Source organism: Ctenocephalides felis, unplaced genomic scaffold (assembly GCF_003426905.1).
Source record: "Ctenocephalides felis isolate EL2017-DRISC unplaced genomic scaffold, ASM342690v1 CF-g0.4_SCAFFOLD_01886, whole genome shotgun sequence".
In the NCBI taxonomy this organism is placed as follows: domain Eukaryota; kingdom Metazoa; phylum Arthropoda; class Insecta; order Siphonaptera; family Pulicidae; genus Ctenocephalides; species Ctenocephalides felis.
Genome location: NW_020538040.1, coordinates 172659278 through 172687094, shown reverse-complemented (window position 1 = coordinate 172687094; position 27817 = coordinate 172659278). Strand labels below are relative to the sequence as shown.

Below are 27817 nucleotides of genomic sequence, written 5' to 3'. Positions count from 1 at the left end.
GTTAAGCATCCGGGACCTCGCCATCGTAGAAGATATGGCGGACATGTATAATGAAAATTGAAAGGATATTTAGTGTAAATATTTAGTGAATGAGTGTTTATAGTATTTTAAACTAACAAGCACGGGAAATTTAGTTGAGCACTCGTTATAATAATAAAACGATGCAGAATATAGGACGTTCTATAACTCAGAATCAAGATAAAGTGTCTGTGCAACAACTAGATACTGCAAAATTGTCGACTCCCCATAGTTCTAATTGTAGTACAGCGGACATTGAAAGTGATCCGTATTGTGGACAAAAGGCTGATTTTGCTGAATTAGATTCTTCTGATAGTGATGAAGAATCAGTGTCCGAGGTATGAACGACTGACATTTGGTTAGTTTAGTTATATTTTATATAGTCGGCAATCAAGTGATGGGACATTTTGTGAGCTCTTGTAATCACTTTTGTAAATCTGTTTCATATCGAAAATATTAGAGATTTTCGACGTGTGGATAGTGTTTGTGCAATTACTCGTTAACTATTGTATGAAAATATTTTTGTTAAGTGTTAGTAATTATTTAGAAAAAGTAGCGGGGCCGTAAAGCGAAATTACTTAAATACGTAGAACAAAGTAGAGCATTGTAAATTATAAGCAATTTTGTAAATGTAGTAAAGTATTTTATTTGATATGATCTTACGGTTTGAAGTAAATTTAGTGCCAACAATAGTTTTTGACATAAAGATTTGATAATAATAAAGTTTTTGTTTAATATTGTAGATATTGCTGGCTTGTTTGTGCCTTAGGTCGAGTCTTTTGGTAAGTGACCCAGTAAGCTTACCTTTTCATATTACTCTAATATATTTTTCTTACTTACAAGCGAATTAAAGACTATTCACCTGCAAATTGATTAATATATTAGCTTTATGAATGTTGGCTACTTTGTCTGTGAACTGCATAACTCAAGTGCATCAAATGATTATAAATTTTGTTTTTGTATTTTTATATTGTTAACATTGAGTATACTGGGTCGCTATTTCCATATATTTACTAATGTTATCAGCTGTCAATTGTTTTTGTTTTTGTTTTGAATAAGATAAGTGGTATTTAGTAAAACAAATGAGTCATTAGTTTTTTTGTTCTCAATAGTGTTTTAGAAGGATTTTTGTTATCCTTTCATTGCATTTTAAATATAAAGATATTTTTTCTGTGAATAGAGTGGTGACATTGTGAAAGATTTATTTACATATTTGTGCAAGTATATCACCTGTGTTCTCTTTTAAACTTCATTCCACTGAATTCCTGACTCCAGCTCATCCAAAGATGTTGCCTGTATGTAACCTATTATAAAGTAGTATTATGTTTTAGTTTTTATGTCCATCTTGCACAAATTGTCACACACATAAATTTGTAAAAAAAATTATTTGTATTTAAGAAACTATTGCTAACTTATCTAAGTTATACATGAATCTTTTGCTTTTTTTATAATACTTGCAATTTAAACCTTTTAATACAAGTATGTGGAACTGAGCATGTTGTTCTATATGTGATTTTCTTATAGTATAATAAATTCAATAAATTTTGTAAATTGTATTGTGACAGGATTTGGAGGACGCAGAAGTTGGAGATGGTGCATTTCTTCTTGAATCCGATGAGAATGGAAGAACAGTTGATCCTGAAACTCAGGCACGTTTGGAAGCACTGCTGGAGGCTGCAGGTGAGATTCAAATTGGATGAATTTCAAAATTAAGTGCTTATTATATTATGTGATAAGTAGAAACTGGTACTAACTCATTAGTACAAAATATATTTAAAATGTTATAGTGTTAAACAATACACAAGTCTACCTTTAATTTAATTGCAAAATCTGATGTATTTCAGGTATTGGCAAATTGTCATCAGGGGATGGCAAGCATTTGGCAGATCCAGATGTTTTGCGTCGATTGACATCATCTGTTTCTTGTGCCTTGGATGAAGCAGCTGCTGCCCTAACACGAATGAGATCTGATAATCCACGACATTCCGAAAAGAGGTGAATATAATTATATTACATTAATTGTAAGATTATATGAATGTAGTTATAAAGATTAAATGGTAATTGTATTATTTTACTTACTTTTTTATATAATTATTTAGATCTCTTGTTTTTTAAAAAAAAAAATTTAACTGTCATTAATTTTTATACATTGTGTGCACACCGATTTAGTTAAGTTTTCCTAATCATAGATTTAAAATTAATAAACAATTTCGAATCTCGATGTTGTTCCATTTTACAAAAAGTGGTAAATAGAATCTTAATTTAAACAGTTGACTTTTTATCATTATGAATGTAATTAAGCATTAACTGGGATATAAATATTATTAATAGTAATAATACTATATCACAAATAATTTGTTGAAGCTCTAAATTTTTTTTTGTATGATATGAATTAATATTTTTCAGTAACCTTGCTAGAACTTTAGTGGAAGCATGTTCTGATGGAGATGTTGGTACAGTTAGAAGGCTTTTAACAGAAGGTCGCTCAGTTCATGAAACAACAGAAGATGGTGAATCCTTACTATCTTTAGCTTGCTCTGCGGGTTACTATGAATTAGCTCAGGTTAGTTTCTTGATTATGTGTAGGCATCTATTGGTAAAAAGAAGATAAAGGACTTGCAAAGATTTTTTTTCATAATTCAGCTGAAATGTGCATTTGTAATAAATAAGTAGTTAAAAGTACTGAGATAAACTTTTTTGCTTTCTTCAGGTACTCATTGCTATGAATGCTAATGTGGAAGATAGGGGAATAAAAGGTGATTGCACTCCAATAATGGAAGCTGCTTCTGCAGGGCATGCTCAGATGGTTACACTCCTTATTGAAAATGGTGCAGATGTTAATGCGCAATCTTCATCAGGTTAGCAAAGTGATATAAGATGATAAGATAACAAAGTTAAGACAAAGTGATATAAGATGATAAAATTTGTCTATATAAGCTTTTATAATATTTTTTTTCTGCAATAGTAATACCATTTAAAATTGTGAATTTTTGATTTTATGCTGGATCATAAAATTGAACTTAGACCAGCAAATCATATTACCGATCTGTACCATTTATATTGTTGCAACTCGTTTTGTCATTCATTTATTATTTGGCATAAGTTTGATACTGTGTTTTAACAGAAATGATTGTAATGAGAATGATTGTTTATTTCTAAATAGTTATTAGAAGTTTGATATTTTTCTAAGCATTACATTCATTGTATATTACAATAATAACAATGGATGAAGTATATAAAACATTAAACATTACTTAAGCATCTGAGAAAAACAGTTACAAATATATTGAGTACATGCATAAGTTATTATATAATATATGCATTACATGTGTTACAGTGTGTAAAATATCTTATGAGGACAACCTCAGGTTTAATCTTCAGGAATTTTGATAAAACTTTGTCTGGTGATAGAGTTTAAAGTCAAACCGAACATCTTAAAATATTACAGGCCTGTGAGAAGTGGTTTAATTTAAAAAAAAAAATGAATTACAGTTGTGAAAAATAGATCGTGCACAATATGTATGAGTATAGTGTTCCCTACAGTATGTTTTGATAGCTCCGTTAGTTTTACTTTCACTTCATACTTTTTGTCTTTGGATTCACAAATAAGAGTTAAAAATGATTGACTATGAATCTCCTCAGCTTATAATACAATTATTTTTTTAAACTTATTTTTATGTTTGAATAATTACTTTTTGCAAAAATATTTACAATTATTTACAACTCATTTCATATAGTTTGCGAACAAAGATTATATGTTTGATTCAAATCTTTGAGTACATATATTATACATATGTGTTTACATTAAATATTAACAATTTCACATATTTTAATTTCTGTTATGTTTTTACTGCACATTCAAAAATATTACGTATTATATTTTTTTTTATTAAATATTACATATATTATAATATTTATGCTCTATTGTCATCAACATTCAACTCAATCACTTGCATTTCTTATAGGTAATACACCTTTAATGTATGGATGTGCTGGTGGTCATGATGAAGTTGTAAAGATTTTACTAGCAAATGGGGCTAATGTAGAAGATCACAATGAAAATGGTCATACTCCCCTCATGGAAGCTGCTTCTGCTGGTCATGTGGGAGTTGCCAAGGTACCTTATGCATACATTTACGCTATTACTGTCTCATTACTTTTCAAAATTTATCTTATGTTCAAAATTAAGTTGAAATTTAATACTTATGTATTAATAAGAAGAAAAAACTGAACTTGCAGCTCGCACCGAAGTGGTTAATAATAATAAATGAACTAATTTCTACTATGGAGTAAATTTATTACTCTATTTGCTTAAGTGTATCAATTCTAATTTAATTAAATGTAACAATTTTGCTAAGCATAATATATATTATATAATTATATAATAATATAATATTTTCACAAAGAGATTTTCACTACCAAACATTATTGTACCCACAATCTATAGATTCTACTAGAAAATGGTGCTGGCATCAATACACACTCCAATGAATTCAAAGAGAGTGCTTTGACCCTAGCCTGCTACAAAGGTCATTTAGATATGGTTAGGTTCTTGTTATTGGCTGGTGCTGATCAAGAGCACAAGACTGATGAAATGCATACGGCTTTAATGGAGGCTTCAATGGATGGTCATGTTGAAGTAGCTCGTCTTCTTTTAGATTCTGGTGCACAGGTAAAATATTTTAACATTTAATTAAGTGCATGTCGTTGTTAAAACTTTTTTTCACTGTTTTAAGTCTTCTATTTTATGCACAATATTTCTTATAATTTAATCATAGATAATCATGTATAAATAGATAGCAAACAAAACCGCTTTTTGATTATTTTAACTTTAATTTTCCGCTCCTGCTATAGAGGCTCGACGAGTGTAGTATGTAAATTTACCCTTCGGCTCAGTTCTAGTTAAATCCCTAGGTTTAATTCTAAGATAAATTTATATATAACATTGTTACAATGAATCTGAAATTTTAACGAGAACAAAACATACTCATAAAAAATATATTTTCATATACATTAAAAAATACATGTTTTTTTTTCTGTCTGTCGAGTTTTATTGACCCTGAGACTTCTCTTGTACTTTTCGAAAACTATTGTTTCGTGTGATCTTGTTCATTTTCATTTATAAATTTTCCTGAAAGATATCATTTTACAGTATTGCATCAGTTATTAACAATAAACAATGTAAATGAATCAGAAAATTGAACATCTCCGACCATCATACTTCCAAAAAAAAACTGCAATGGATCTTGATTAAAATTTCTCGTACATAAATAATGAAATTCTGGAAATGCTTTCTTTTTTTATCAAATGTGCCTCAAACCCTGTATAGCTTTTCACCCAGTTCTTAACGCATGTGGCTTTTGTTAGTACCCTGCTATATTTTTTTATTTTTATGAACTGTATTTCAACACTGTGGTACTATATTCAACACTGTGGTACGTGACACTTTGCCATATTGAAAATTATTATTAATTCTTTTGTTTGAAGTATTTGTTCGTAATCGGTCGTTTTATAGTAGTACCGTACAATAGGCCTACGGACGCATAGGCCGACGAACGACGTTAGTTTTGAATTTGGGAACAGTAAAACACTCTATCGCGCGAGCCCTCTATCCTCTATCTAATACGATAAAAAATTGATTTGTTTTATATTTCTATGCAAGTTACTTATAGTAATATATGCACTAATTTAATGTAATCTTTGTTTTACAACTTGTAATAGCATTTCTGTGAATTCTTCAACCTCTATAAAATAAAACATCTATTTAGTTCAAATCTTAAATTTTGGCACACAAATGTGTTGCTATAGCAACGATTTGCAATAACACAGTTAATAAGCATAGTTTCTGAAACAAAATATAAACATGTATATATTTTCTGATGACTATTATTAATTAATTAATGTTAAATATAAAATAATTATGATTTCAGGTTAATATGCCTACAGATAGTTTTGAATCTCCTTTGACATTGGCAGCTTGTGGTGGACATGTAGATCTAGCAATGCTTCTTATTGAACGAGGAGCAAATATTGAAGAAGTAAACGATGAAGGATACACTCCATTGATGGAGGCTGCAAGAGAGGGTCATGAAGAAATGGTTGGACTTCTGTTATCTCAAGGCAATTGACATTTAATTTAGTTACTTATGCATGCCAGCCTTCAATTTAAGACATTATTCTTGAATCTGAAATAACATTGTAAAGCATTATATGGAAAGTTGGGTTATTTATCAAATATTAATTGGGATTTTTTTTAAATCCCAATTGATATTGAATATATATTTGTTTGTGTGTATTTATGTACTAACTCATATATAAGTTTTAATAGTTTTTTTTTTTAATATTTTGTCACTTTCAATATAATAGGCGCTAACATAAATGCTCAAACTGAAGAGACCCAAGAAACTGCTTTAACCTTGGCTTGTTGTGGAGGATTTTTAGAAGTAGCTGATTATTTAATTAAAGCTGGAGCCAATATTGAGTTAGGTGCATCCACGCCCTTGATGGAAGCAGCTCAAGAGGGACATCTTGATTTAGTTCGATACTTACTGGAGGTTAATGCAGATGTTCATACACAAACTCAAACTGGTGATACAGCTTTGACTTATGCTTGTGAAAATGGTCATACTGATGTTGCTGAGCTATTATTGCAGTATGGTGCTGATCTTGTAAGATTTTTTTGTTCAATAATCTCTTTGTATTTGAGATATGCATTTTCACAAAATTACTATTAAAACTTAAAAAAAATTTTTTTTTTTATTCAGGTGAAAAAATAGTGCATATTTGTGATTTGTAATTGTAATTTGATTTTCTTTCTGATTTAACATAATACTTGGAACAATATATAATAACTGGATTTATTACCTCATTATATGTGAAAGCAAAAGTAATGATTTTTTTTTTGTAACCTTTTTTTGTCATTCTAAATTATTCATTAATATATGTAAAAATACTGAGTTAAACATTTCATATTTTCAAAATATTCTTTCAACAGATTTGATTTATAGTTATATAAAATTATTCTTGTTACTTTGCATATATGTTGTACTATACACATTACTATATACATTTGTTATTGTATTTATGCATTTGTTAATTTTCTTATCCTAATTTTATGAAAAAAATTACAGGAGCATGAATCTGAGGGTGGCCGAACACCACTGATGAAAGCTTGCAGGGCTGGTCACATTTGTACTGTTAAATTTTTAATAAGTAAACATGCAGATGTTAATAGACAAACAACTAATAATGATCATACTCCATTATCGTTGGCCTGTGCTGGTGGCCACCAGCAGGTTGTGGAGACATTGCTGAAATTATGTGCTGATCCCTTTCATAAATTAAAAGATAATTCTACCATGCTAATTGAAGCAGCAAAGGGAGGCCATACTACAGTAGTGCAATTATTGTTGGACTATCCTCATTCAATTATGATGAATCACCCGCATCAAAACCAAATACCTAATATGTCAGGTAGGTTTGTATGAGGAAGGCATATATGCATCTTCTGCTATTCTTTAAATCACTTCACTACAATTTTGGCAGAGATTTTTTACAAGCTATGAAAATTTATTAATTGTTTATAAAGTTGTTTCTTCTATTCTATTTTCTAGGCTTACATGAAGTACCTGATGCTGTTCGTATTCAAGAAGACTTATCTTCAAGAATGTTGCAAATGTCTCCAAATCAGAATTCTATTTCTCAGCGTCCACATTTGGATTCAATAGCTCAAGTTAATTTATCTCAGCCTAATTCACAGAAAAATTCTATAATAAATGCACAACCTGCATTGGTCAACACTTTGCCGCTTGACATGAGTAGACTCAGTGATCAAGGGAATAACCCACCAATGACTCTATTAGGTACTGCAGCCAGTAGTAGTTCGTGTTTGCCTCAAGTAAATGCTCCCCAAGCATCTCTTCTGGCTCATATCAAGCGATCACAACAAGCTGGGATGAACCAATCTAATTTTACTCAAGGATTAGTGTCACAAGGTAATATCTCATAATACCTATATATATACATATACCTATATATATACATAATATATATATATATATATATATATATATATATATATATATATATATCACTTGTTTGGAGTTGTATATATGAATGTAAATTCATTAAAATTTGCTTGTTCGCTTTTTAGAAGCCAATAAATATAAAGTTCTTTGTTTCATAATGAGTATAAAAGTGTTTAAAAGTTGGATGGACTTACTTGCTAATATATTTTTTAGGTTTAAATGAAGGATTGATGCTTCCTAGTGCCTCTTTTTCGAATGGTGCAACAAATGTGGTAACATCCAATTCATTGCCTACTAGCCTGCCACAGCTGAGTTCAAGCGTTATTGATTCTGCTAAAACTACTACCTTGACTACTTCTACTGTTCCTGCATTGGCTTCATTTTGTCAAACACCAGTTCAATCAAATCTTTCTGTCAGTGGTATATCAAACTTAGTATCTATGAATCCTGGTTTGCAACAACCTTTGCAGTCTAAGCAAAAAAGCCTTCTTCGAAAAAATAGGATATCCAGTGGAAATATATTTGAATCAACTAATAATGATGCCCAGGTATATTATTTATATTTCATATTATTTAAGTAATCAAACCATTTCTTATTCAAAATATAGTTTGGAAAACACAATTTAAGAAAAAAAAATTTCAGATAAATTCTGAACAATCTCGTATAAAGGCATTAGGTGATTCAGTGGATAAAGATGAAAGTAGTATTTTGGATAAAGGTAGTACTTTTGATCCTGAAGCTGAAAATAGGAAGCAACAATCATCGAAGGAGGAGCAAATATATCAAAAACAGCAAATCTTAGATGAGCTGCATGTAAGAGTATTGTATTATCATGCAATTAAAACATTTTTTTTATTGAATATTTTATCTTTAGAGGGTGGAAAGAGAATTACAAGTTAAAGCATCTATTCAATTTCTTAGTGATAACACTGGGCCTCCACCTTCATTACTACCATCAATGCCTTATATTGATATAACAAACAACTCAAATCAAAATACAGGTTAGTTTGTCCTATGCACATCTCTGTTTGTAATGTTTGTAGAATTTTTTTATTATTAATTTTTACCTCTGCTGGTTATTACTGAATATTAAATAATTGTATTTTGAACCAGAATGTATTATATTCATATTTCATATACACATATATAAACCTTATTATATATTATTATTATATCTAAACACATATATATATATATATATATATATGTATATATATATATATATATATATATATATATATGGACCCATTTTTAAATAGTCTTATTTTAAAATGTATGTAAACAATTGTTACCCTCTCTAAATTTGTCATGCTTAGCATATTTTTGAACATTTGAAAGAATTTTACTCATAGTACATGACCACAAATATAATAAAATTATAATAATCAATCCCCTTGTAAGTTGAATTAATATAATAGAAAAATTAATATCTAATTTCAAACTGCTTTCACAATGTCTGCTTCAGTCTTTTTTTTTCTTATATCAGGAATAGTATGTGGAACTGGATTGACTTTCCAGCCACCATCTCAAACTGTCATGCACAGCTCTACATTTTTCTCAGGCAAGTTCTTAGCCAAGAAAAATGTATTTCAGTTAGTTTCAAAAAGTGATTGTCATTGAAAACAAATCTCTATATTACAACTATTGTAGTATAGTTTTTTTTTTAAATCTTCCTACTTTATTCACATAATAGCTTTGTTTTTAATTCTCTGCCTCAAAACATTATGTGAGAGATAGGATGATACTTAGGCGCCTAAAGAGAGAAGTTTGTGTCAAATGTGACTCTAAATTTTTATCATAAGTGGCATACGCTATCTTTTTTTTCATTCAATTCTAAGATATTTATTAAATGATATTAGTATGAGATTTAATTAAATTTATTTTAACAGTTTTAATGATATTTGTAAATTAGAAATGTTGTTTCCAATGTTTTATTTAATGAATTGACAACATTTAACAATTTACCTTTTTTATGTTACTGCACTTGTTTATAACAAATTGCTTTTTGTTTGACAGTTTAAACAGTTTGTTATTTAAAAAGAATTAACTTTTAAAATCAAGAATTACATTTTAAAACATTTTTAGTAGGTAAACCCTTAAGCACCACTGATTCTTTTGGTACCACACCTCTGATGCATAATGTAAAGTACACTCAACCACCACGTCCACTTCACAGTTCTACAGTAGCTGAAATTAGTCAAGTAAGTTTATATGAAATTAGTAACATCATTTATATAATATTACACTAGTTACATATATATGTTCATACATTGTTATTGTATAACACATGTAATTTTTCTTCCATCTGCATCTCTTGTTTTCATTTTTACTTCTCAAACTTCTGCTTCCAGGCTTTCATGTCCTATGCTTTCAATTCCTTTAATTTTCTCTTCCTGCACAAGTTATTCATCATTCAGATTCTTCTTTGTACATGCTCATTCTGTCTTTCCAATTTTCATTTCCGATGCCCTACATGGAGAGGTTTTTCTTTTTAAAAAAAAAATGTAGTCAAGTGTGTTGTCCATTCCATTTTACATTCCTGATCAAAGGCGCCAGCTTTTGATAAAACTTGCCAACATACTTTATTACATTTTTTTTTTAAGGAAAACCTCATAATCTCAATTGTGCTGTTATTTTTGACTATGGTCCTAGAAATATTTAAATTGAGTATAATTTAATGTTATTACAGAAAATAATAAAAACCACAATGACCAAAAAATTGTCGCAATTTCACTGAGTCTCTAAATTGCACTTTAAGACTCATAATTTTTAAACTACATGAAATAATTTTTTAATTTTTCTCATGAGAGTTATGATTAATACCATTCTGGGACAACCATGTATATATCATGGAGGAAAAATTCATCTATGTTACATTAGATTCTCTTCAAATGATAAAACATACTGACAATCATAAATGGATTTGTTAATAAACTTGATCTCTTTTGCATGCCAGATCTCAAAATATTATTCACATGATTGTTGTACCAGTTATACTCAGCAGCAGCCCTTGCTTGTTAATTATTAATCATATTTATTACTAATTTTTACACAAATCCATTCAGCACTAATTTAATCAAAATTTTTGTAAAATCTATTAGTAATATATTTACCTCAACACATTAAATACAATTGACATATAAACATAGCTAACATATTTTCAGAACACAGCCATCAGTGACAGGCCTAAGGCAAAGCCTGTTTCTAAAAAAGAAGGCAAAAATCAACGAAAATCAGCAATGCAAGTACAGACATCTTCATCTGCTACTGCTAATTCTAATTCAAACCAACAAGTTCTACAAATGAATCAACTTATTCATCACGCAGAACAACATATGACCAATTTTGAAATGGTAATGATTTCTAATCAAATTTTTATTATTGGTTTGTATGTAATCTGTTACTGTCAAATTTACGTGAATCCTTTACACTACAGGCCATTGACATTTATGACGTGCCAGCAACTCTGGTGGTATTTTAGCTCTTAGACATACATTGTTTTTTTTTTGTTAAATTTTATTTTTATGGCTAATATTTTTTTAGATTTGTTGACTTGTCAATGGGTCTAAAGTGTTAAAAAAACGTGTTGGCCTTGGTCCAACAACATAGCCGCGGTTTTTATTTTATAATTTGAACTGCATATGGCAACTAAGTGGAAATTGAAGCAATAAATGATTTATTGCTTAAATTATTCATGTTTCTAAATGACAAGAATTTTGAATCTTTATCATTTTTGAATTTTATTAGGAAATGGCAAAATATATTCCTATATGACATTCAGTTTCTGAAAAGTACTTGATATTATAATGTGTAATAATATTCTTATTTTATCTGTATCATTAATAATATATATAATTTGTTCTATTTAAGACACCTCAGAAGCTAGAAAGATTTATGAGTGAAGGGTCATTCAATCATGGATGTAGAGGAAGCTCGCCTCAGAATATTTTTCAAAATTCTAATGCTGCTAGATCAACACAGCTAGAAAGTACAGGTCAACCAAATGAATTAAATTCAAGAAATTTGCCTAACACCATGAATTCCAATCAGAATTATTGCCCTCCAACTGAAGAAATATTGCAACAAGCAATTAATAATATATTGACTAATCCCAAAAATACAATCAAGGATAGTTCTACTAATGTCACTCAACATGATTGTGAGTTTAATAAATTTATTTAATACATATATTTTTCAAGTAGAAGGAAAAAAACTTAACTAAATGTTTACTAAATACATGAGTTTATTTTATTATGCATAAAAACTATTTTTAGCTATGAGATTTGAATTTTGCTTGCAGCATTCCATCGAATAACAATGACTCCTGAAGAACTCATGGTTCATTTAACACGTTTGGAGCCTTCCTTATCAAATATACCTCCTCAAGAATTGTATCACCATGTTCAGCATGTATTGAAAGATAAGAGACAGAGCAACTTTCAACTTAGTCATCCCCCGCATCAAACTGTTACGACTCTACAGAATAATATTGAGCACCTTGTAACCCAGCATGCACCCGTAGAACAATCTCAGCAAATGCAATCTAGCACTCTTCAGCAGTCCATAAATCCAAGTCTTTCAACTAATGAAGTTCAGAATCAAGAATTAGCTAATAAACAAAATGCTGCAATGGCATTAGTACAAAACCAAAATTATCACTTACAACAAGCTATTTTGCAACAACAGCATAGCTTGCAGAAAAAAAAGGTAAATATGTATAGATAGAAATAAGTGCAAACATTTATATATATAGAAAAATATCTGAATATCAATGTTACTTTCAGTTTTCTGAAAGTGATCTAGTTAACTTATTTTTGGATACTCAGGAACTCACAGACAACAAAGGTTACGTTTTGGGAGATTTGTCTTTGGAGGAGTTTGTTCGTGCTATGGAAACCTTCAATGTCGATGTTGTGACAGATTGTATGATATCTTTTATATTTTTTATTCTTATTTATTATATATATATATATATATATATATATATATATATGCATTTAATGTAAAATACATTGTTTTTATAGCTGCATTGAATTTGGAATTACCTTCAAATGATCCAAATTTGTTGGAGGAAGCAGCCCTAGCTGCCAAATTTGTATCAACTATGGTTAGTATTGTTTTGTTATATTTATAAGTAAAAAAATCAACAAATAATAAAATCTCATATTCTCATATAAAAAATATGGTTTTATTTTATCACAGGCATTTCTTTCACCTTCAACTATTTCACCTGAGGTCTTTGAAGATAAATCATTGGATGAAGAAAAAGCACGACAGTATCAAGCTGGATATCACACTGCTATATTGATGGCAAAGAAGCACTGGCCAGGTAGTAATAAATAGTATTTTCTTGTTTTTGGTTGTTGGTAATTTTAGTTACATATTATTTATATCTTATGCAGATAATTATAGTGTTCATCCAAAAATTATTTCTGAACAAACTCCTTCTGATACCCCTAATTCAGTGCAAGTTTCAAGCAATGAGCCAGATGTTAAGGTAATTTATTTTTAGTGAATTACTACATTCATTGACTTTATTGTACAATATGCTATTCAAATTTTACAGACTAATAATAAAAGTGGTTTATGTGAACCAATAGAGAATATAAATGTAGCAGAACAGATATTGCTTACTCAACAACCAACTACGGTTGTTACAAATTTGCCACCACCAGATGTTTCTAGTTCTCATTCACCACTGCTTTCGCCCCCTTGTACGCAACATAATAATCAAGTTCAAGTTGCAACACAGACTCAGGTTCAGACCAGTGTTGGTATGCATAATTCTTTTAATTCCACATATAATTGTCACATTATGTAATATTAACATACAATACTTTTTTTTTTTTTGAAGCAGAATCAAAGTCATCTGCTTCAAAAAGTAAGGGTTCCAGTGAAAATAATACTAAAAGTAAAAAAAGTAGATATGTTCAGCCGCGTGTGACACAAGAACAGCAATATGCATCAGATAATGGTAATGAATAAAGTTTTCATTATTTTTTGGCAACCTATTATTCTGTCATACACATATTTACCATTTTTGTAGTTGGACTTCAAAGCATATACTACAGTCATATTTTATAATAAAACATTAATTAAACTTTAGTTAATTAAACCAAATACATATGAATATGGCTTATTAACAAAAAAAATAAATAGTTTTTTGCAACAAAAGACCTAGTATAAATAAATATCGAAACAAACGTATCCAAACTCAGTTTAAGGTTTGCTGAAATTTTGCTTAAAATGAAGACATTACCAAAATTTCTTAAAACGAGTATAAAATAAACGAACAAATGTGGAAATTTATAAACATTTTGATATTTATATTAATAGTTTATCATAGTTTCAATCATCAATCGGTAGTGAGTACAAGTAGAACTGCAATATAATTCATTTATTTTTAGGAGCTCAATATGGGAATCAACCATACCAACAAACGCCATTCAGCTGTATGGATGTTGATTCAGAAACTGATAGTAATCATGATACGGCATTAACCTTAGCATGTGCTGGTGGTCATGATGATCTTGTTGAATTACTGCTTTCAAGAGGAGCAGATATTGAACACAGGGACAAAAAAGGTTTCACACCTCTCATACTTGCTGCAACTGCGGGACATGATAAGGTAATTGATCTAAATATGATATATAACTTCAATTAGAAATTGAAATTGTGTAATTCTTTGAAAAAATATGTTTTAATATATAAAATACAGACTATATGAATTGTTTCTTCTCTCTTAGGTTGTTGACATATTGTTAACACATAATGCAGATATAGAAGCACAATCTGAACGAACAAAAGATACACCCCTGTCTTTAGCTTGTTCTGGTGGGCGATATGAAGTGGTTGAACTTCTTTTAAACCGGGGGGCAAATAAAGAGCACAGAAATGTTTCTGATTATACTCCTTTAAGCTTAGCTGCTTCTGGAGGCTATGTCAATATAATAAAACTTTTGCTGTCTCATGCTGCAGAAATTAATTCAAGAACTGGCAGTAAATTAGGAATATCACCTCTTATGCTTGCAGCTATGAATGGACATACGGGTTAGTTTCTTTTTTTATGGATAAATTTATTGCTCTTTATATATATATATATATATATATATATATATATATATATATATTTATTAGCTTTTTGCAGATATTCTGATGTTCTAAATTGTTTTATCGGACTATTTATTCGTATTTTTTGATTTACAAAAATTTTTTTACGATAATTTAAGTTCCAGCAATGAGCTGTAAGGCATTTTGAGCACCACTTCAAATTTATAAAAAAAATTAAGTGAATGGTTCAAATATGCACAGTAGCGAAATAATTTTAAGAATTGAAGAGCCGAACTTAACACACTTTGTGCGGTCCGGGTGCTTACGCTTTGCATGACGTTTCTAGACCCCGCTACGGAGGTCTGTTAGGGCGATATGCCACACGCCGAAAGTGTGTTAAGGCATGACTTTTTTTATAATATAAGACAATTTAATTTTTTGGTATCTATTATTTATTATGTTTTATATCTCCAAATATACATATTATATACATATGTACTATACCTACCGGTGGCGGTCAAATAACCGCTTTTCAAATTTTTATTGCTAGTTGATTAATAAAAAATGACTGTTATTGTATATTTATAAAAAGAATATACGATTTTTGGAAACTATATCATTTCATCATAATAGTTACATACATTGCAATAAACAATATGAAAAAAAAAATTTCAATGTTTTAATTTTTTTTTTATAGCTGCTGTGAAACTTCTTTTGGATATGGGTTCGGACATAAATGCGCAGATTGAAACAAATCGTAATACAGCCTTGACATTAGCTTGTTTCCAAGGTAGACATGAAGTTGTTAGCTTATTATTGGATAGAAAAGCAAATGTGGAACATAGAGCAAAGGTATCTTTTAATGATATTTGTCTTTCTCAATATTGAAAAAAACAATTACATTCATTTATTTACTTTTATATTAATTTGTTTAGACTGGTTTAACTCCTTTAATGGAGGCTGCCAGTGGAGGCTATGTAGACGTAGGGAGGGTCTTGCTAGATAAAGGAGCTGATGTAAATGCTACACCGGTTCCCTCTTCAAGAGATACTGCTTTAACAATAGCTGCAGATAAGGGTCATTGTCGTTTTGTGGAGCTTCTGCTTTCTAGGTACTTTTTTTTTTGTTACAAAAATTTTGAATTCAAAATAGCCATTGAATGCATACTTGTGTATGAATTGAATACACCAATGAATATATTGATGCAACTGATGACTTTTAGTAGATCCTATGCAATGTTATGAATATGAAAAGAAAAAAAAAAGGTTCACAATAATTTTTTTAGGAATGCTGCTGTTGAAGTTAAGAATAAGAAAGGAAATTCTCCTTTATGGCTTGCTGCAAATGGTGGGCATTTATATGTGGTGGAAATATTATATAGTGCTGGTGCTGATATAGATTCACAGGATAATCGTAAGGTATTTTGATAATCTGAAAGTTTTTTTTTTCATTGTTCTTTTTAGAGCAGTTGAATTTTGTACTTGTAATGAATTTTTTAGGTGTCATGTTTGATGGCTGCATTTAGGAAAGGTCATACCCAAGTTGTGAAGTGGATGGTGAATCATGTTACACAATTTCCTTCAGATCAAGAAATGACACGCTACATTTGTACTATCAGTGATAAGGTATTAGGATATTGATTTTAATTACTATTTTATTTAAGGTTTAACTTATTTGAATAAATAATTTTTAAGCAAAATTTAACATTTTCTTTATATACCAAGAATATGAATGTTACTTATTTTATCTTCAGGAACTTCTTGAAAAGTGTCATGAATGTGTGAAAACAATCAGAGCTGCAAAGGATACTCAAGCAGCAAAGGCTAATAAAAATGCAACTATTTTGTTAGAAGAACTTGACATGGAAAAAAATAGAGAGGAAAGTAAGAAAGCAGCTGCGGCACGTAGAAGAGAGCGTAAGAAGAAGAAGAAGCTGGAAAAAAAAGAAGAAAAGCGCAAGCTGCATGAAGAGAATCAAAGAAATGAAGATAAAGATGACGATGATAAAGATTTAAGTGAGAAAGGTGTGTAACATATTTACAAATATTATCTATTTGGTTCTCTGAAAGTTTTAGCTCTTAATATTAACATTTAGATAGAGCGCAATTGAATCAAACTTCGTATGGAAAGAGCATGGAAAAAATTTTGAAAATTTAAAAAAAATGTTTTAGATATAACTTAGCGACAAATGAATGAGTTTTATTCATTCATTTGTTCGCTAAATTACATCTAAAAAACATTTTAAAAATTTTTCCATGCTATTTCCATACAAAACTTTGATTGAATTGCGCTTTATCTAAGCGTTAATATTAAGAGCCAAAACTTTCAGAAAATTGTTTTTTATCTATTTGGAACCATTTGAGCCCCTGGGAGCAAGGAAATTCGAAAATGACCATTTTAAGGACCACCTTAATATATATATATGTATATACGAGGTGTGTTCAAAAAGTACCCGGAATTACTAATAATTAAATTTCGCGGGTCTGGAGTGTCTGATTCTCAAAATTTTTTTTTTATTGTGTTGGTATACATGCCCCTAAAGTATGATGAAATTTTCAGCTATATTCACTGTTTACTTTGTCTGTGGTAGTCGCTAAGGTTCGACGTGTTTTCCTGAGCTCGGCGATTTTTACAATGGAAGAATTGAAAAGTCAAAGAATTTGTATTAAATTTTGCGTAAAAAATGAAATAAAGTGTTGCAAAGTGCAAAAATTCACCAGATATGGCTTCGTGTGACTTTTTCCTATTCCCAAAGTTGAAGAGACCCATGAAAGGACGGCGGTTTTCCTCGATTGAAGAAAATCGCTGAGAGTGCTCAAGGACATATCAAAAAGTGAATATCAAGGGTGCTTCGAAAATTGGAAAAAACGCTGGCATAAGTGTATTATATCTGGGGGGGACTACTTTGAAGGGGACCACATTAATGTAGACGAATAAATAAATATTTTTTTGAAAAAACGAAAATTCCGGGTACTTTTTGAACAGACCTCGTATATATATATATATATATATATATATATATATAAGAAATATAACATATATATATATATATATAAGAATATATAACATATATATATATATATATATATATATATATATATATATATATATATGTTTATACATTTTCTATAAACTATATGCTAATATCCTTTGTAGTGAAAATACACTGATATTAACTTAAAATTCTTACAGATGAAGCTGTTCCAGAATGCCCAGTACAAAATGACAATTTGGACAAAGAAGAAGGTGGTGATAGTGGTATTGACGCTAATAGTCAGGGATCCTGTTCAAGTAGTGATGTTAAATCAGCGGATAAAAACAAGAACAAGAAGAAAAAGAAAACTCCAGTCAATATATCCAAACCACTTAATCAACAAGATCCCCAAGATGATGAATCTAAAAGTACAAATAGTTTGAAGAAACTAGATGACAGTCTTCCTTCTTTAGAACAAACTTTAGATGGGTCTGTTAAAAATGAGAAAGAACCTTTAGAAACAGAGAAACTTGTGTCCCCTGTTGAACCAAAAACTCCAAAAGTAGGAACATATAAGAAAGATAAGAAAACAGATGTATCCCATTCTATCACTTCTACTACACCTACAAAAGTTACAAGTGCAAGAAAGTTTCTCATATTTGAATCATCTAGGCATCCTGCGGAAAGAGAAGATTTTGAAGCTACAGGTAATGAAAATTATGCTTTAACTAAAGGTAAAAAGCCTCATCACGAAAGTGAAGTTATGTGTGCTGTAACTAAGAATACAAGTCCGAAACAATCTATGAGAAGAGAAGAAGGATGGAAGGAAGTAACAAGAAAATCTTCTGTTCAAGTTCCATCTGCTGACACAAGTAGCAAAAAAGTAATTGTTCCCCTTCATGCTATTGCTCGTGTGATTGGGCGTGGTGGCAGTAATATCAATGCAATTCGTGGAGCAACAGGTGCTTTTATTGAAATAGAAAAGCAGAGTAAGGGTCAAGGTGACAGAAGTATCACAATCAAAGGCCCTGCTGATGCATTAAAGCAGGCATATTCCCTGATTCAAACATTAATTAAAGACTCCGATGTTGATATCATGAAGCTATTACCGCAAGTCCAGCAATCTAAGATTACACCACCCACCAATGCATGGGAGAAACCTCCATCACTGCAACCTAATAAACTCTCTATCAAAGTCACTAAACAGACATCTCCCGTGGTTGCTAAAACTATGCAATCACAAATGCCTGCTTGTAATAGGCCAAATAATACAAAGATAATTAGCTTTTCTCCATCAGCCACTAGGCCACCTTCTTCTAGATTATTGCCTTCAAGTGATAAAAAGTGCAATCCCACTATCATTTCAAGTTCAGATAGTACTGTTGAGCTTAAAACAAGTATGTCATATACATCAGCAATTTTAACTTCAAATAATAAATCAGGTGGGTTTACATTATGGTATAAATATGGTAAGGGTCTCCTATGACAAAAAATAATAATCAATCTAATTATATTTCACTTTTTTGGCTAGGTTCAAAGATAAGTGGAAGTTCCTTTGCTGAAAAATTATCTGAAATAACATCATCAATTACATCACCAAGTGCAGTATCTAGTATGAAAAAGACAACTTCACAAGCTGCTTCGGTTATAACTACAATTACTCCTGCATCTATTTCTCCAAAACATCATCGCTTACTGCACAGGCAAAATGTGACTTCTGCACATACTGCACATTGCAATTATCAAAATCCTCCAGGAAAAGCTACAATTTTGCAGCAAGCACCACCTTCCAATCAGAGTAACATTTCTGTTGAATCTACAACAGTTCAAAACCCTGCTGTTCCTATGTCGCAAATTGTTCAGGTATACTTTTTTTTAGTAAAATACTTTGCTAATTAGTCTTATTACATTTTAATTAAAAACTTAACACATTACTAGAAGAATAATACTAGGCTTGAACAAATATTCAGTTACTATTTGATATTTGGCATCTTTTTTGATAATGGGCTGCATAACAAATAGTGACTTACTATTCGGCTGAATACCAAATACTTAAAATCAAAGGAGCCGCCGCCGCCGCTTGGCAATGTGTTGTTTGCGTTTCAACTTTTATGCGATAAAGAGCAGTGGATCTGTATAATATTATCTGCAGTTTATATAATATGATATGAAGAAATGAATTCATTTAGGGTATATATAAAAATTTAAGGCTTATCGGCTTTTAAGATTATAAACAAACATGTGAGAAGAATACATTATTGTTACATGTTTGTTATTTAAGGGGGTATTCTACTGTAGAATTTTGAAAAAATCGAAAAAAATTTTTTTTTCATATTTTCAAAGGTTAGTTATTCAAAAATATGTCATTAAAAGGATTTTTAGTTTTAGTGACGTGGCCTTGGTTCGGGTCCGACTTGTCTCAAAACTTTGAACGCGTTTTTCTCGGAACTACTTTTTTCGAGCTGGCGATAAGGATATCTCGAGTTCTAATGAACCGATTTACTTCAAATTTGGAGAGGATCTTCTCTATACATCTCTTTATCGTATGGACCTTGCCCAAAACTATAACTTTTCATTTAGTATTTTTAAAAAATTCGGTATTGTTAAAAAAACATGAAAAAAAATAATTTTTTTTCCAAACTGCCGCCATTCAAACAAATTTTTTTTTTTAACATATCCAAGGTTCATACGATAGCGGCATCTATAATAATTAAGAATCCATCTATTTTTTATGTTTCAAATCACCAGGAGGGTTGGAATCATGCACGCCAGGACACCCTCTTTTTTTTTTTTGAGCCCCCACTTTGACTGCTCATAACTTTGTGAATTTTAGTTTTTTTTTTTCTAATAATTTTTTTGTGTAATAATAAAATATCAATAAACAAATGATAAAAAAATCGATAGTAAAAATATTATTTGTTTCCTTTATACAGCGCTTCAAAAACCAGGCGAAATTCATACCTCTACAGTAGAATACCCCCTTAATATGAATCATTCAATGGTAACACGGAAGTGTTGTATCGATATAAATTACAGTCATTCATTATATTCGATCTAGGTATTCGTAAATAAAGACCTAGCATAGGCTCTTTATTGCAAAAATAGTTTTTGATCTGTATTTATTTATTTTATTGATTAGCCTCCTAATCTATAAGTAATAATATTGTCTTTATAAAAGAAAATACTAAATGTTTATAAAAGAAATAATTGTAATAATATATATATATATATATATATATATATAGAATATATGTAATATATTCAAAATATATGTATGTACGTATATATGTAAACAATCGCTTTTTTCATAATTTTATCATTTATTACCTTACTACATATGTTACTTAAGTAGTCGGTATTTGGCCGAATATTCCAAATAAGAAAGAGTAAATGAATAGTTGCTACAAGCCTAGGCATAAAACTTGAATAAATATGTAGCGCATTAGTAATATAACAACTGTAAATAGTAATTAAATTAGGTGCTAAAAACCTGCCAAATAGTTGCAGAATATTTAGTATTCAGTCTCTGGAGCATGCCTAATATTCTGTATTTGGCAATTAGCCAAATTATAATTGTTGCAAGCCTAAATATTATAGTATTATTTTTGCTTCTTTCAGGGGCAGGTCCCCAGTGGTCGTGATAATAGAACTCCCACACCTACTTCATTAGGAACCCCATGTGTGCAGAAACCATTGCATAGATGTTCAAATAGTCAATCTTCTGGTAACCAGCCATCTCATAGTACAACATTAAGCCCTATGGAGTATACACTGTTTAAAGAAACACCTCAACAATCTATGTGGAATACAGAAACTAGCAACAAAGTCAACTTTTCAGTTGTGAATGGTTCATCAAGTTCACAAGCATCTGGAAATAAATATGAAAGCAACACTCCTCAGGTATTTATTTATTTATTTATTTATTTTACAAACCATCAGGTATTATAACAAGGCTCATATCAATATGTTACAATTATTATAATATAATGTAATGAATAATTGGTAATTTATATTACATTGCATTTTTCAGGTTGATATTTCTAAGGCTCCTGGTTATCGTGGAACTGCAGTCAGCTCACCAGTTGGTTCAAAAACGTCAAGTAATTCTACTACTCCACCTTGTCTACCAAATTTACCACAAAACGCACCTCAGGGATTTGGACAATTCTCTAATGACTTGCAGTCACGTAAGTATATACTTCATATATGTATATTAGGGTGGTCCTTAATATGGACATTTTCGAATTTGCTTGCTCCCAAGGGGTCAAATGGTTCCAAATTGATAAAAAAAAACAATTCTTTGAAAATTTTAGCTTTTAATATCAACTTTTAGATAATGCGCAATTCAATCAAACTTCGTATGGAAATAGCATAGAAAAAATTTTGAAAATTAAAAAAAATGTTTTAGGTATAACATTTGTTCGCTAAATTACATCTAAAAAACGTTTTTAAAATTTTTGAAAATTTTTCCATGCTATTTTCATAAAAAACTTTGATTGAATGCGCACTATCTAAAAGACAATATTAAGAGCTAAAACTTTCAGAGAACCGTTTATCAGTTTGGAACCATTTGAGTTCTTAAAAGCAAGGAAATTCGAAAATATCCATATTTAAGGACCACCCTAATGTATATATACATCTTAAGATGTTAAGTTTGAAAAGCCATAACAAAAAAGCCAATAATATTTTTACCATTTTTTTTGCAAGTTTAAATAGGCAAAAAGTTTCAATTCTAGAAGGTAATGAAGTGGTTAGGGGACTCAAAAAAAAATCGCTTAGGCGCAATTGTATTGTAGGGATTAATATAAGAAACTTTCAAAAAATCATCTCTTCACCCAGAGGTTCAAATTTTGAAAAATCCTGTTTTTGACCTATTTAGAGTGTCGTAGACCACATGTCATATACATATATAGTATGTGTAACAAATTAATAATTATTATATTAACTTTCCGAAGGAGAAGTTTATGTTCCATCAAAAATTTCGATACAAAAATGAAAAAATTTTCGGCCACGTTTCTACAACTTTTATTGATATCACAGATTCTTAAAATATAGTAAAGTTTGGATATATAATATCCAAAAATAAAAAAAATGAAATGATTTTAATTTGAATGTGAATGACAAGCAGGATATACGTACCGAAAATTACATAAAAGTATTTCATCTGGGTTTACCATAGCAAGAAATAACTGTACATTTAGTTCATATAATTTATCATGTATTATACACTAGAATATATTGAAATGATTAATAAATTTTGTAAACTAAATGTATAATTATTTTTTGCTATACATTTATGTGCATATAAGTATTATATACTGTTTGATTTGTCTTAAAATTCTAGTTTTTCTTCAATATTTTTCAACTTTGTATTTTAAACCATGCGGTTACTTGTATTGTATACATATCTTTCATAAATTTTTAATATTAAATTTGTTTCACATACAATTCTTTTAAATACATATTGTATGCATTGAAAATCACATATTTAATTTGAGGCGCTGATCAGTTTTTTTTTTTTCAGAAATTAAGTCACAAGTTATTCAGCCGATGACAGGTTTAGCTGTTGCAAGACCTACATCCAACAATATGAGTTTATCAGTTACAGTAGGTCCAAATGGCTCTGGTAATCCTGGTACTACACACTCATCTGCTCCACCTACACCTTTAGGATCTATGTTAGGTAAACTTGTAGTTCAATGTATATTTTATTAACTCTTATATCATAAGTTTGAATTTCCAAATTTATAATGTAAAGATAATAACCATTCAATTGCATTTAAATTGGAAGCAGAATTGCTGAAAAATAACAAATGTTTTATCCAAAACAAAATAAAAATGTTTCAAGCAAATTTGTGTTGATACCTAATGCATTTAATTTTAATATCAATTTGTAGGAGTTCAATCAATTCCAATCGGACAACCAATTGAATCATCAGGAATTGGTCATTCTTCTGTGCGATTGGATCAATTGAACATGCAAACTAATCGCCAATCTTTGTTTGCTGATCAACGACCAATGTCTACATCAAGAACGCATCAGCACCACAGCAGTGGTGGAATGGTATGTAAATCTAAAATATTTATAAAACCCAAACGTATGCTGATTGTTTAAAATTTATTAGGCCTCACCTGCATTTGATGATGCTTCTCATCTGTTATCATATCATCATACTTCTGGTGCCCAAAACCAACATTGTAATACCACTGTAACTATGTCAAGATTGAATCCTAGGGCTTCAGCTTTCTCTAGTACAAATTCTCATACACTCAAAGTAATTATTTTTTTTTTGAATTTATGTAATATGGTATTAATTATCAATAAATATTTATTAACAGCAATTGCAGTCGCAGCCTTTACCTACAGCACAAAGTCAAGCTAGTGCTTGTCAAAATCAGATGATGTTTAACAATACACCATTATATCACCAAAATCCCAATACTTTGCTGCCACAACATACTTCTTCAAGCCAAATACCTTACACGCAGAAGAGCTCTATGCAGCTTTATAATCAGGTAGTTACATATTTTTAGGAAATTGGTTGAGTACTTTTATGTTAATAGTCTAATATATTTTGATGGGGAATATATAGGAATTAAATTTCATGCTAATTGATGTTAAAATAATATAATATTGATAACATTAGATTTCTTTTTCTTTTTTTTTTTATACAGTAGATGGTTCTAATGAAACAAACAACTACAATAAATATTAATCAGTTTTTTCATAATTTATATGTATTACATTACAGGTACCAAGACCAAATTCATAATTTATATGTATTACATTACAGGTACCAAGACCAAATCCAACAGGCATGAATGGTGGTTTCACACCAAATCGTTGGCCGTTTATGAGTGTACCATATCCTGGTGACCTAGGAACATTAGGTACTAATCAAAGCAATGCTTCAGGATTTTGCCACCTTTCTTCTTTAACTAATATTGGCCATTCTCAAGATATTGTGGGCCTTGAAAATGGAGGACTTGTTACGATGAACATGCCTTCAATGTCTCCAATTAATCAATCTGCACTTAATGGTAATTTTATTTCTCATTCTTTTTTTTTATTTTAGCATGTCAAAACTAAATGTCAAAACTATTGTCTACATAGGTGTATGCACAGCTAATAGAATTTAAGGGATATAAATTCAGAATGAACTAATTCAGTTGGTTTTGAATTCATGACCTTTAAGGGGTTAGGGGTACTCAGAGGAACAAAAAGAGAATTTTCAGTAATTTTTTTTTTTGTTATTAAATCAAAATTTTTTACAAAAATAAAAATATGGCATTATTAAACAATGTTTTGAATTTAAGTAACAAAAATTCAACAAAAAATATATAAATATTACCAAAGTTGTAGGTGTTTTTGTTGACCATGTTAAGAAACAAGGTCCATGCGGTGACAATCATAAGTCCTTGGGGATTCATCTAAAATCAATCAAATAAAAAAAAAAAAGTTTTGAAAATAGATAATCCTTGCTCTGATTGTTTTTTTTTTCAAAAATTAAGAAAATGGCGGCGTCAGAAAGTTTTTTATTAGATTTTTTGGAAAAATTCAACAGTTAATCGGTTTTAAAAAAATCGAAATTTTTGAAAAATAGAAAATCCTTTGATCAGGACTGAGTCTATTATGCATTGTAAAAGCTGTATAAATTTCATTAAAAACTTTTGAGCAGTTTTTGAGTTACAGTAGTCACCAGTTCAAAAAACATACTTTTGAGAAAAACGCATTTAAAGTTTCACATTAGATTTCTGTACAGAAACACGAATTATTAAATTACTTAAACCGAGTTATCTATTACTGGGCCATATAATAGTTCTTCAGTCATTGGGGATGTTTCTAAAATGTTCATTTGCTTTTGCCTGCAAAGCATTCTGCCTTCCCGAGAGCTCTCTGGGACGCACTGATCTGCCACTTGTACACATGCAGCATTCAATTTTTCAGCATAGAGAATATGAATCAGACCCACAATTAGGTTCTAGGGTTTATTATTAATGATTATGTATATGTATGCAGCAATTTCTACTATAGTAAAACTAGTATTCACTGTTTTGGGCATATTTTCCCCACTAGGTGGTTGAAGCTCTTGACTCTCATACACCCTGATTGAATCTACCTACACATCTTGAAAGTAAATTATAATTGCTAAGATCGTCGTAAATCACTTTAGTAGCTTCTAAAACATCAGGATGTAAGGGAGAATAATTTTGAGTATAAGTATCGAACTCTCCACTTGCTTTTTGCGCTGGTAAGAGTCAAATAACTTAAAAAAATAATCATCGGATCAACTTGAAATTTTCAGAGAATATTTTCACGATATTGCACTTAAGAAAATTGCAAAAAAAAAAACAAAAATTGATTTTTTACAAATTCTGAGTTACCACTAAGCCCTTAAAGCTTTCATTATCTAATGTTTGAGCAAAAAAACTTCAATATATTGTTATATATAGTTGTTATATTTAATATGAGCAATAACAAAGAATATGTGTTTAAGGTTATAATTTATATAAAATTTTGTCAAATCTAAACAAATGTTGACATACTTCTCTTTATGTACTTGGTATAGGTTTGAGCTTAGATTTCGGCTGTAGATGAAAATTATTTTATGTTGTGGTATTGCAGGGGCAACTATGGAAGACCGTAAGATACCTAGGCCTATTGGTACTGAAAGAGCTTGGAAATTTTCCAACCACAGCAATGCAGCTTGTAATGAAGCTACAGACCCCCAAAGTTGGATTATGAGTCATCATGAACAATCTAAGCAGAGTGGCTGGCCAACCTCTCAACTCGTCAATACTCCCAGTTCATTTATTAGGAAGCAGTACGAAGATATGTCTTCACACGACCGATATCAAGTAATATTTTGCAACTCAAATTATTATTATTATTTTTTTTTGAAATGAAAGACTATTCTTTTGAAAAAAATATTTAATTATTGTTAATCATTATAAGTACTAAAAAAATTATACTTTATTCACATAATGTAATTATTCATAATTAACCCCTTAACTAGTGATTTAGATTTGAAAATGTTGATCCAAAGTTGTACAAGCAGGTGCAGTGTTTGTGACTATTTTCCCACACAATGTACAGTTTATCACAAAAATAAAAATAATTTAGTTTTATAGCCTTATATAAATAAATATTTGTAATACTTGCTTTCACCATACCGGGCCATGCCTGTAATGCGTAATATTTGCTTCTGGGGCCCAAGTATTGTTTGCGGGCTTTGCCCGTAATATTTACGTTAGGCCTAGCTGTCGTACGCGGGCTATGCTTCTCATTGTAAGTTACGGGGTTAAGCTTCGGCTTAAATTAGCTGATCATCATGTGATATATGTTATGTTTATGGTAATTAAAATTACAGCCACAACAACAGCCTTTATTGGCACACCAAATGCAGAGTGAGCCAAGTCAAGCACAGTACATCAACCCACTGATGCATTCACTGCCACCCATTGTGCCATCTTTCCTTCCTGGTTCTTCTGATGCTACGTGCTCATTAGATAATGCTTGTGGTGATTCCTGGGACCCTGAGAAACAGGTTAAAATATAATTCTTTTATTATTTTTTTAATGTTCAAATAGTAACTTCTATTTTACTTATTAGAGTTGGGGACCTAAATGGAATCATTAGATAATACCAAAAGTTGAATCACAACATCATTTGGATGATGGATAGAATCATGCAATATAAAATATTGTATTAATTGTTATTGACAAACTGTGCAGGTTTACCTTGTG

At 30.2% G+C, this 27817-nt stretch overlaps 1 protein-coding gene across 8 annotated transcripts; it reads left to right on the top strand.

Annotated features, from left to right (window-relative positions):
• Positions 1-27817, top strand: LOC113378287 (ankyrin repeat domain-containing protein 17-like). Of its 8 annotated transcripts, none has more exons than XM_026618815.1 (44): positions 1-356; positions 1584-1698; positions 1863-2013; positions 2425-2581; positions 2729-2876; positions 3984-4135; positions 4466-4690; positions 5949-6138; positions 6385-6686; positions 7149-7491; positions 7632-8012; positions 8259-8593; positions 8689-8859; positions 8921-9047; positions 9533-9607; positions 10135-10247; positions 11211-11399; positions 11917-12205; positions 12347-12753; positions 12831-12969; positions 13071-13153; positions 13249-13375; positions 13449-13543; positions 13613-13820; positions 13901-14020; positions 14454-14674; positions 14793-15096; positions 15794-15948; positions 16032-16207; positions 16382-16514; positions 16596-16721; positions 16850-17120; positions 18289-19512; positions 19602-19933; positions 21689-21970; positions 22101-22257; positions 23595-23753; positions 23968-24134; positions 24196-24345; positions 24410-24586; positions 24865-25111; positions 26697-26929; positions 27442-27618; positions 27684-27817. In XM_026618815.1, exons 1-44 carry the CDS (start codon positions 162-164, stop codon positions 27708-27710), a joined length of 9555 nt encoding a protein of 3184 aa, XP_026474600.1. In that variant the 5' UTR covers positions 1-161; the 3' UTR covers positions 27711-27817. The 8 variants fall into 8 exon arrangements, with proteins under 8 accessions (XP_026474600.1, XP_026474601.1, XP_026474599.1 ...); XM_026618816.1 differs by having other exon boundaries at positions 10132-10247; positions 12873-12969; XM_026618814.1 differs by having other exon boundaries at positions 10132-10247; positions 13904-14020.

Bases quoted from the DNA above. Each gene is read 5' to 3' on its own strand.
- LOC113378287 (XM_026618813.1), top strand. From the start codon at position 162: ATGCAGAATATAGGACGTTCTATAACTCAGAATCAAGATAAAGTGTCT. The intron at 13,821-13,900 runs GTATGCATAATT...TTTTTTTTGAAG, and splicing joins TCAGGTTCAGACCAGTGTTG to CAGAATCAAAGTCATCTGCT. The intron at 22,258-23,594 runs GTAAGTATATAC...TTTTTTTTTCAG, and splicing joins CTCTAATGACTTGCAGTCAC to AAATTAAGTCACAAGTTATT.